Source organism: Eumetopias jubatus, unplaced genomic scaffold (genome assembly GCF_037043125.1).
Source record: "Eumetopias jubatus isolate StellerSeaLion01/CBP00866 unplaced genomic scaffold, mEumJub1_p1.0 scaffold_6, whole genome shotgun sequence".
Taxonomy (NCBI): Eukaryota; Metazoa; Chordata; class Mammalia; order Carnivora; family Otariidae; genus Eumetopias; species Eumetopias jubatus.
The window spans coordinates 26,839,139-26,850,999 of record NW_028274812.1 but is presented as its reverse complement, the minus strand read 5'-3'; the positions used below and the strand labels follow the sequence as shown (position 1 = coordinate 26,850,999).

Sequence of the window (11,861 nt, the reverse complement as noted above, 5' to 3'; positions counted from 1 at the left end):
TCTGGCTTCTGCACAACTTTATCATTAGCATCTTTCATCTAAATAATTTACTAAAAGTTATAAAAGAGTCTTGCTTCTCTACCAAATACCCTTCTCTCTGTATCCTAGAACCCAGAAATAACTAAAGGAAATTCAGCTGGGGTAGTTTTTCTTGCTGAGCTGTTATCTCTGGAGAGGGATATGGGAAGGGAAGGGAGAGGGTCTTCTTATATCCCAATATAAACAGCTTTTACTCACTGAGACCATCCACTGCACTTGTAATAACGCAAATGCAGAGAACTCCTCGGTCTGAAATCTATTCCGTGTCTGACATCTGATGCCAATCCTTACAGTGATAAAGGCCACAAAACAAATGCAGAGGCACTGAATTTAAATATAGCCAGCCCCGAGAGGTCTCTCTGGTTGATTTCTTTTCCCGGTTGCCACTCATCAGAGAAGGAGTTTACCAACAGCCATCAGCCGAGCACATCCAAGCTGGATCCAGGTCAAGAGCAAGCAGTACTGTTGAAATCTGGGCAGCGAGGTGGAAGGGTGGTCAGTGCAACAGTCGGATGGAAACATGCAGGGCCTGATGGCCAGTAGCTGGAGGAAGTTTGGCCACGCCGGCAGGGGGACGTATGAGAGGTTAACGAGTGAACCAAGCCGACCTCTTCCAGAAACCCAGCTGCAGGTCTGTATCTATAACTTCAGGCTTTTCTTCCCCAAAGTGTTTCTTGTCAGCTTTAAAACCAATTATGCCTATATTTTTAGGATCTTAAAACTTAGTGGCAGCATTTTCCTTTATGGGTAGGACAGAAATATTCACTCACTGACTGGTGTGGTCTAAGGAAGTAACTGGGAAGTTGTATTCTTTTGACAAGGATGGATTCAAGTAAAACTTGCCACAAATAGTTCCAAGAACACCTGATAGATCAAATTTATCAAAGAACACCTGAAGGGAGGAGTCAACAAATCTTTAAGCCTTGGTTTTAGGACTTTGTTCTTTGCACAGTAAAGCAATGTCTACATACACAGTAATGAGAGGCTCCCTTTGGCTGTAGAATGACAGTGTTTCTAGGAGTTAGGAGAAGCCAAGGCTCTTACCTCCGGCAGGGTAGCAGAGGGTTAAGGAGGTTTTTGTCTCTAAGAAATGCAGCAGCTGCTTTGCTTTGTCTGGGCAATCACCAAAGAAGGCTCAATCTGAAGCGGCAGAAAGGAAAAATATTTGTAGAAACCCAAGAACTCAATTTTATGATCAGGAGGGAAATGAGGAATCCTGCCCCACAAAAAGAGGGAAACAAAACTATTTTCTTGTTGTCTGGAAAACCAACTGACAAGGCTAATATTTAAGTTCTCCCAAACTACCTTTTTACAGAGAGATATTTTTTATATATATTTATATATTATTTGTATTTAACACTTATAATTGCATATATATATAACTGTGATTTTTATACCCTTCAACAGTCACACTTTTAACTGAATATTTTAAAAAATATTCCCCAAACAAGAAAGCCCTTGAGTCAATATATGCATCAGAAATATTAAAAGTTAAGAAACAACTTTGAGGGAAGCGAACAAATAAGAACATTTGACTAGAAAAGCAGACATCTTTTCTGCACTTAAAAAAAAAATCCAAAACAATTTGAACCAATATACCAAGAATTAGTAAAAGAGAAAATTAAGGAGACCATCATAAATTTTTCCTGTCGCTCTGTGCTTCTCTTAACTGGAACACAAGAGGAGTTATCTCAAGAAATTGTCCGAATTTGCCATCTTAGATAAGTCTTTTAGTGCCACTTGATATTTGGATAAATTTGACTCAACCAATGGAAGTGCCGATTACAGGAGGAGACTGTGGCTCTTCTCCTTCTGAAATTTTGCAACTAATTGCAAAAAAAAAAAAAATGCAACTAATACTGATAAATACCATAAGTGGCATAGCCCTAAACAATAGGGTCTATTACACAAAATCTTTTAAGTAGAACATTAAGTATCTTTATATTCTATGCATCTTGAACTTACAGAGTATTTAAAATTTGATGCCCACAGCTGCTTAGAAACTATTATCATTCATATAATTGATGGAGAATGACAAAAACTAAGTCATGCATAATAGTCCATATTTATCAAGGTTGAAGAGTGTTTTTTTAAAAATATTTTATTTATTTATTTGACAGAGAGAGAGACAGCGAGAGAGGGAACACAAGCAGGGGGAGTGGGAGAGGGAGAAGCAGACTTCCCACTGAGCAGGGAGCCTGATGTGGGGCTCGATCCCAGGACCCTGGGACCATGACCTGAGCCAAAGGCAGACGCTTAACGACTAAGCCACCCAAATGCCCCCGAAGAGTGTTTCAGAAGCTTTAATGTTTTTAACGATTCAGAAAAAGCCTAAACAAAGTTAAATTGCTTTTGAGTCCAACTTGATTTTTTACTAATGGTAGTAAATTGTTTATGAGTTCATCTATTCTTATAGCTTTTGTAATCAAAGTCCTATTACATCACAACAGATTTTAAGTTAATAGTTTTGATAGATTATGTGTAAGAAAAAAGAACCCATAACTTAGAAATATAAAAATCACACACATAAAATATATTGTTACTAAAATATTTTTTCTGAAAAAATATATTAAAATATAAATATAGTAATGTTAGTTTCTTTTTTTTTTTATGCTCACTGCATTTTCTAGCCTTAGCAATAAATTTCTAGACTTCTTCTGGTTATCTGTAGTATTTTATTTTCTAGTAAATTTGACCATGTGAGTTCCTGAGGTAGAAATATATAAATATCTATTATTCACCAAGTGCTTTACACACATTGATTCATTAAATTATCATGCCAACCTTCCAAAAAAGATATTATTTCCATTTCATAGAGAAGGAAATCCAGGCCCATACGGGACAAATAAATGGTTCATGGTCATGCAAGTATTAGAAAGTCCTACTAGAATTCAAAGCCAGAGCTGTCAAACCCCAAAGATGATGCTCTGTTTCCAAAAACAAAACCAAAACACACTTTTAATTTTTATGCACTTTAAGCTAAAATATCAGAACTCATATCTTACCAAGGACAAAATATCTGGCAATAATTTATAAATATTAAATAAACTATCTAATTTTGAATCAACATAACACACACAATTGTAAATTCTTCAGGAAGTAAAAAAAAAAATGATACAAACAACACTAGATAAGCCAGACTCTTAAGAGGTCACGGTCAGCAAAACAGTTGTCCTTACCCCCAAAATCAAGGAGAGATCCCTGGGCTCTCACAGTTTTATTATTATATTTTATTTTAAATAAATAGATAAAGAGCTTAGTATTTTGCTTGTTTGTTGAAACACAATATAAGGCTTAATTTTTGTGGATACAAACACATTTGTTGCTGTATGCTTTATATAACAGAGAAGCTTTTTAATACCTCACTACTAGCAGCTTTATTTAAAGAAATGTCTCCGCAATTTGGGACAGTACTTTTGTACTGCTTCTCTACCTTGCTGTTGAAGCATCATTTCATGGCTATTATATTCTTTACTCCATCAAGAACCATCATTACCTTGTGAGCTAATATTGTAAAATCAAAACCTCCTAGGTTGCTTAAGAATTTATCAGCAATTTTTTTTAACTACTGACCTTTCAAGAATATTTAATTCCATGTTTACATTGAAGTCTAAGATGGGATGCCTTGCAGATGATGATATCTAACAAAGCACCAGATACGCTCACACTTTAGAGATTGTACTCTAACAACCAAAAAATTAGTGTTTATACCAGATAGAGTCCACAAATGACTTCTCCTCTGAAAGCACAGATATTGCAGAAATCTTCTCATATCTAGTTTAATAATATCCTAGACTAGGTAGGGTTTTTTTTCTTGGGGGGAGGGTATTATTTATATAAGATTCATTAAACTTTATTGTTCAATTCAGGCTTTTTTCCCTCTTGAACAGATCTAAACAGCATGTTGCAGGAATTTGGCTACCAATAGTCCCTACCCAGCCTCTTAGAGAAACTTTAGGCTGTAATAGGATACAATTCTTTTTCTATAAAGAGTTCAAAAGTTGGGGCGCCTGGGTGGCTCAGTTGGTTAAGTGGCTGCCTTTGGCTCAGGTCATGATCCCAGGGTCCTGGGATCAAGCCCCGCATAGGGCTCCCTCCTGCTCTCTGTCAAATAAATAAAGTCTTAAAAAAAAAAGTTCAAAAGTTTCCATATTGATTCTACAAATATTGCAAAAACAAATGGAAGGAATTTTAAAATCTCATTCATCATAAACGTCAGTGATCAACTCAGGTTTCAAATATTATTTATATGTGATATGAACACATAACAATGTCAGAATTCATTCCCAAATTAAATCATTTAAATTCCATATGATCCTTTTTGTGGCAATACCACATTATTGGTCTAATTCTAAATAAAATAAGGGCATAAACAGTAAGAGCTCCCGTTCAAAGAATGAGTGGTGGGCTGACCAACTAAAACCTACTCTCCTGGTTTTCCTTCCAGGGGATATTGTAGGATATTGTCAATATGTATTTTTGACATCTCAGTTCATACTTTATCACATCCATTTACTTTACTTCACATGGGCTCAAACCCATTGGCATAAAGAAATACTACAGTGATTTTCAGAGTGGGTAATGAGGATAAGGGTAACAGATGAAGAAAGAGAGGCGCTTTAGGGAACGCAGAAGTCTTCTTTCCCCATCTCCTAACCCAGCTTCGTTCCCGAATTCCAGGGCACCCAGCAGAGAAGTTCCACCAAAGACGATGTGGAGCCCTTCCTGTGCATCCTTCTTCCAGTGACCATCCTGCTCTTCCTGGCCTTCCTGCTGCTTTTCCTGTATGGCCGCTGCAAAGCCCCCAGGCCCCGGGGGCAGGTGTTGAGCCCCGACCCCCCAGCGCGCCCCGCTGCAGGGGAGGCCACGGACTTCCTGCCCGGCTTCCCGCAGAGCGGCGAGCAGGACTTCTACTCCCCGCTGCCCTGGGAGGCGGGCCTGCCCCCCTCCTACGAGGAGGCCACCAGGAATCGCCCTGGGGTGGAGGCTCTGGAGGCGGGCCGGACCCGTGAAAAGGGCTCCCCTGGCCAGGAGGGGCAAATAGAAACTGCTGGTGGGAACCATTTGAAGCACAGCTCGCCTCCCCTCCTGGAGCCCACCCGGCACCCGGCACACTCCTGGATGAATGGGCGCCAAGCTTGACAAATGTCAGTCTGGGTAACCGTTCTCAAGTTCCTTAGGGAAAATTTCTCCTAGGTTGTCCTGAGGAGGACTCGACTTGTCTAAAATATTCTCAGGGGTGTTACTCAGGGTAACACCCCTGAGAAAAAAATAGGAAAATTCTGTGTGAACTGAGAAACAATTAGAACGACTGGTAAGCATGGGGATGAGCTCCGAAGGAAAAGAAAAAGGCTGCTAAGCCAAAGGAAACGGCTTTTCCCACCAAATAAAGTGTTTCTTCCTACACGCGTTTTTCAGGGTTTTATGGCTTCACTTCGGTGTGAAAGCTTCAAGATGGCTGGAGAATTCTAGAAGGAAAACATCTCGAGAGCTGCAGTGGTCAGTTGTGTGGTAAACGATGGTAAAGTAGGTCTCAGTAGTAAGAATGAAGGTACAGACAGACATTTGCAGACATTTTAGCTTTAAAAAAACTAATAAAGCTCTCCAAAATTATCTCCTTCCTGGTGTAGCCCTTGCTTACTTGTGTTCTAATTTGTCTCCTAGAATGGGAAAAGGAAAGGGCTGGTAGGTGGGAATGTCTCCCACCAGAACATCCTGGCCTGTCCCCCAGTGCTGTGGCAGGACAGAGGTGCTGCTTTAACAGACCATCTTAGGGGACATGATAAGTGATTGTGTGGCCTTCACCAAGCAGCAGTAACAGGGTAGATACTAGTTTAACATGGGAAAGCAAAGGTCAAAATTTTGGATCACATAGTAAGGAGAGACATAGATTAGCTCTAACAGGGACCTCATGAATCATATGGTCCAAACTTTTGCTTTACAGGTTATCAAAACTAGAACGCAGAGAGGTTAAGTAACTTGTCTGAGGTTAAATACTTCATCAAGAGCTGGGATCAAAAGCCTCTCAGCTCTGGGCTAGAGCACCTTCCACTGCACCCAATGTTCGTCTAAGAAAATTGCAAATGTGGAATTTCAGGCCATGCTCCTGGCTGGGCATCAAAGCTCTCAGTAGGAGGAGCCCAGCTGAGTTTGGAAGGGATACAGATCTCCCTCCATGGTTTTCAAATGGGGAGGTAGAGATGGGCCATGTACCACTTAGGATGCAGATCAGAAATCCCTTGGCGGTAGTGGAGGAAGCAGGAGGGTGACGTGGATGATTCTAAAACTTGTATTTGATACTCTAATTTTCTCGGTAATCTAATTTTTTTGTTGTTTTCATAAGACAAAAACTAGGCGATGCTTTGATGGTTAAAAATGAACAAACTTTTTTTACTTTTACATAAGAGTTTTATACTAGATATGCAATGTGGTACAGTTTTAGGAAGATAACAAGGTAAGCCCAAATAGGGTACATTCATTTCTAAATATAATCTAATAGAAATAATAGTAGTACCTTTAAAGACTAAGGCAAAAATATAAGTTATTTGAGTGAAGATCAATAAAGTTTCTCTCAGGAAAATTATACTGAAAAATTCCCCGATGGTCTTTAAGGGAAGTAAACAAGACAAATGGAAATGAAAAGCTCAGCAGACAGCCTTCTTCAGATTTTTTTTTTTTAATCTTAAGAATCTACTTCTGGGTGAGACCATGTTGATTCTTTTCCAACTGCCATTCCTCCTCCTTTGCTAACAGAACGCTGATTTGATTTCGGATCCTGAGGCCACTTGTGTAAGACAGACCAGATCCCTCCCAACGCCAGGGGATGCATCATGACAGTTAATCATGGTGATCTCAGTTCCTCCACCAGAGACTGATTAGATCTTTGGGACCTAAAGGGAGATCTATGCAGGAGAGAGTTTTTCTAGAAAAGCTTGCCTCATTTAAAAAAAAAAAAAATTTATACACACACACACACATACATGGAAGGAAGTACTGTGCCTCTTTGCTGGATGTTAATAGGTCTCATGTGGCACCTGGGGCTGCTACAGCCATCTTGCAACCATGAGGCAAGACATCATCCATGACTGATATTAAGGACAGGAGAGTAGAAAGAAGGGTTGATGACATTGTGGCAAAGCTGAATTAGCCTTTTAACTGTCTATATTTTAATTAGAGAATGTGTTTCCTACTCTTTGAAGCCATTTAAGCCAGGCTTGTTACTGGTAGACAAAAGCATCCCAACTGCTACAACTTCTAAGGCTGTTAAGGAAATGCATTGCCATGTTTAAAAATGTCCTGATAAGACCTATTTAGAAGAATTAGTTTGGGACTCCTGGGTGGCTCAATAAGTTAAGCATCTGCCTTCGGCTCAGGTCATGATCCCAGGGTCCTAGGATCCAGCCTCGCTTTGGGCTCCCGGCTAAGCAAAGATTTTGCTTCTCCCTCTGCCCCTCCCCCTGCTTGTGCTCTCTCCCTCCCTCACACACAAATAAATAAAATCTTTTTAAAAATAAATAAAAGAACTAGTCAGTGAGAGGACACCTTTAAATTGCTATCAGTGATCTGAGGAAGAAAGATGTTCTCTTCTGGAACCAAACAGAAGCAGCAGATAAACTACTAACCAGGGGTTGCCAAACTACAGCCCACAAGCCAAATCCTGCTTGCAACTTGTTACTGCACGTCCTGAAGACAAGAATGGCTTTTACATTTTTTTTAAAGATTTTATTTATTTGACAGAGAGAGACACAGCAAGAGAGGGAACACCAGCAGGGGGAGAGGGAGAGGGAGAAGCAGACTTCCCGCCGAGCAGGGAACCTGATGCAGGGCTCGATCATTACCTGAGCGGAAGGCAGACGTTAACCATCTGAGCCACCCAGGCGCCCCTGGCTTTTACATTTTTTAAATAGTTGGAAAAATATCAAAAGGAGGATTTTGTGACACATGAAATTACATGAATTCAAATTTTGGTGTCTAGAAATAAAGTTATTGGAATACAAGTTACTGTGGACTTGCCTATGCCTGCTACATCAGACTGAAGTGGTTGCAACAGAGACTATAATGACCTTCAAAGCCTAAAATACTTACTGTCTGGTCCTTTAAAGAAAAGGTTTGCTGACCCTTGCTATATAGACCAGTGGATTTTACCCCAGGTTGCATGGTAGAATTACTTGAACTTACCAATACCAGGACCCACCTAGACCGATTAAATTGAAATAGAACAAGTGATTCTAATATAAAAGCAAGGCTGAAAGCAATTAATTAATGTGACTAGGCCACAAAATACAGCTGGTCTTCGATGTGGTTAAGTGTAAGGTTACAGGCTGAGAGGAAACTAGAAGCATAAATCAAGCTTTGAGGCACCATTTATTACCCAACATTTTCTGTACGCTCCTGAACCACCAGCCTAATATGCAGCTGTAGCCAAGTCAATTCACAAAGCAGGATTTGCAAGCAGAATATTAAGAACAACAGGGTAAAGTACATCCTTGCTTACCTGTTGACACAACCGGCAAACGCGGTGGCACTAGTTGTTAGCGCTCCCAGACAGAGTAGAGCTGAAGAAAATCCACAAATGAAAGAAATAGATTGTTAGCAACTCCGAAGTATTTGGGGAAGAAATAAGTATAGCCAGGAAAGGTTAAGAATGGGAGGCAGTATAATAGAAACAGTGACTAGAATGTGGACATTTTCACTAGATTCTACACTAGACCAGAAGATATCGCCAAGGCATCATTTTATAGAAAGGAAAGGAGCCCGGCGTCTGGTCAGGCATGTAAGGCACTTGAACCATCACTCCATCCCAGCAACAAGGTAAAGCTGAACTGGAAATCAACACTTCTTGGATCCATCAGAGAACTCAGGTCACAGGACAAACCACGGCCCCCAAAGTGAGAGAAACAGGCAGAATCAGAATCACAACTTAGGGGAGCAGAAATCCACGAGCAAAAGCCTCCTCACGAACCAGGGCCGGCATAGGGAGACCTGACCTGGAATTGACAGACTGCTTGAGGCTCAGGGGGGACCCATCTGAGAATTACAAACTCCAGAGGAGCCCCATACTTTGTGAGTTTTGCCTGTAGGAGCCTTACCAGGTTTTCACAGTAAAGAGCTGAGGAAAATCCCCTCATGCTTTCTAGTAGGGTGAGAAGGGAAAGGAACCATTCTGAAATAGCCAGAGCTCTCTGTTCTTAACAAGCCATGCCCTCAGACGAAACTGTTTACCAGGGCCTAATCAGCTGGGTTTTATCAAAGCCTAATTAACCTGGGGATTAATTAGCCCTACACAGCTCTAGCCTTACACTGGAGAAGGAAAATACCCAATTCCAGCCTGTCTAGCCATCTTGTTCTACTTAAGGGAGTGAAAAAAAAAAAAAGAGAGAAATACTAGTGAGGTTCACAGTGAAGCAGCCTCACTCAAAGCCCGAGACCTTAATCAGAGGACCCCAGACACTCCCCCTTCACCTAACTACCACATTATGAAAGACCCCTTTGCTGCAGTTCCTTTTATCCAGCACATCAAGTCCACCTTTCAACAAAAACTACAAGGCATACTAAAAGGCAAAAAACAACAAAAACAAAAACAAACCCCCCCCAAAACGCAGTTTGAAGAGACAGAGCAAGCAATGCGACCAGACTCAGATATGCCAGACCGGGAATGTAAGATCACTATCATTAATATGCAAAGGTCTCTAAGGGATAAGAGAGACAACATGCAGGAACAGACAGGTAATGTCAATGGAGAGATGGAAATTCTAAGAAAGGACCAAAAGGAAATGCTAGAGATCAAGAACACTGCAACAGAAAACAAGAATGCCTTTCATGGGCTTATTAGTAGACTGGACACAGTTGAGGAAATAATCCCTGAGCTTAAGGATATGTTAATAGAAACTTCTAAAACAGAAAGGCAAAGAGAAAAAAAAAATGCAGAGCAGAATCTCCAAGAACTGTGAGACAAATACAAAAGGTGTTACATGCACATAGTGGGAATCCAGAAAAAGAAGAAAAAAAGAAAGGCACAGAAGAAATATTTGAAGCAATAATGACTGCAAATGTCCACAAATTAATGTCAAACAATAGATGCAAGAAGCTCAGAGAACACCAAGCAGGAATAATGCCAAAAAAGAAACAAACAAACAAACAAAAAACAACAAAAATACTACACCTGAGTGTACTATATTCAAACTGCAGAAAATCAAAGATTAAAAAAAAAAATCTTGGGGCGCCTGAGTGACTCAGTTGGTTAAGTGTCCAACTCTTGATCTCAGCTCAGGTCTTGATCTCAGTGTCATGAGTTCAAGCCCCACATGTGGCTCCACACTGGGCATGGAGCCTAATTAAAAAGTAAATAAATTAAATAAATAAAAATAAATTTTTAAAAAATCTTGAAAGAGGCTAGTGGAAGAAAACACCTTACCTGCAGAGGAGCAAAGATAAGAATTACCCTAGCTTCTCTTCAGAAGCCATGCAAGCTAGTGGGGTGGAGTGAAATATTTCAAGAGAGAAAAAAAACCCACCAGCCTGAATTCTGTATTCTGCAAAATTATTCTTCAAACGTGAAGGATAAATACTTTCTCAGACAAAGAAAAACTGAGGAAATTTGTTGCCGATAGATCTACCTTGCAAGAAATATTAAAATAAATTCTTCAAAGAGCAGGAAAATGATCTAGGTTAGAAACTCAGATAACGAAAGGAAGCGGATTAGAGAAGGAATAAGTGAAAGTAAAGCAAACATTTTTTTCTTATTCTTAATTGATCTGACAAGTAAAAATTTGTTCAAAATAATAGCAATAATGTATTTGATGATTATAGCTTACATAAGTGAAATGAGTGACAGCAAAAACACAAGAAACAAGAGGAAGGAATTAAGAATATTTTGTTATTATAAGGTACCTGTGCCACTGGTGAAGCAGTAGAGTGTTATTTGAAAGTTGACTTAGATTAGTTGTAAATGTATATTGCAAACTCTAGGGTCACTAGGAGAAATAAAAAAAAAGTATAATCAATATGCTAAGAAATGAGAGAAAATGGAGTCCTCTAAAATGCTCAGTTAGAATGACAAAGGACAGGAGAAGAAGACCAAAAAAGAAGCAAAGAACAAGGGCAAAGAATAGAAAACAGTATTAAATATGGTAGATATTAATCCAGCCATATCAATAATACTTTAAACTTCAATGGTCTAAATACACCAATTGAAAGACAGATATTGGGGCACCTGCGTGGCTCAGTCGGTTAAGCATCTGCCTTCAGCTCAGGTCATGATCCCAGGGTCCTGGGATCGAGCCCCACATCAGGCTCCCTGCTCAGTGGGGAGTCTGCTTCTCCCTCTCCCTCTGCCTGCCGCTCCCTCTGCTTGTGTTCTCTCTGTCTGTCTTTCTCTTTCTCTCTCTCTCTCAAATAAATAAATAAATCTTTAACAAAAGAAAGAAAGAAAAATAAATTATCAGAGTGGATTAAAAACAAGACTCAACTATCTTGTCTACAAGAAACCCACTATAAATACGAAGACACATACACATGAAAAATAAAGGGATGGAGAAAGATATGCCATGTTAATACTAATCACAAAAAAGCTGCACTATATTGATTTCAGACAGAGCAGATTTTGGAGCAGGGAAAGTTAACAGGGATAAAGAGTAGCATTACATAATGATAAAGGGGTCAGTTCTCCAAAAAGACATCATCATTTTTTAATGCATATACATCTAACTACAGACTGTCAAAATACTTGAGGCAAAAACTGATAGAATTGCAAGGAAAACTGGTAGAATAGAAATCAAGGATGAATCCATGATTATAGCTGGAGATACCCCTCCATCAGAAAC

At 39.7% G+C, this 11,861-nt stretch overlaps 1 protein-coding gene across 1 annotated transcript; it reads left to right on the top strand.

The window, feature by feature from the left end:
* The first annotated feature begins 559 nt into the window (after positions 1–559).
* Positions 560–5,181, top strand: SMIM28 (small integral membrane protein 28). The gene is made up of 2 exons (XM_028121414.2): positions 560–670; positions 4,720–5,181. Exons 1-2 carry the CDS (start codon positions 560–562, stop codon positions 5,179–5,181), a joined length of 573 nt encoding a protein of 190 aa, XP_027977215.2.
* Positions 5,182–11,861: the final 6,680 nt, after the last annotated feature.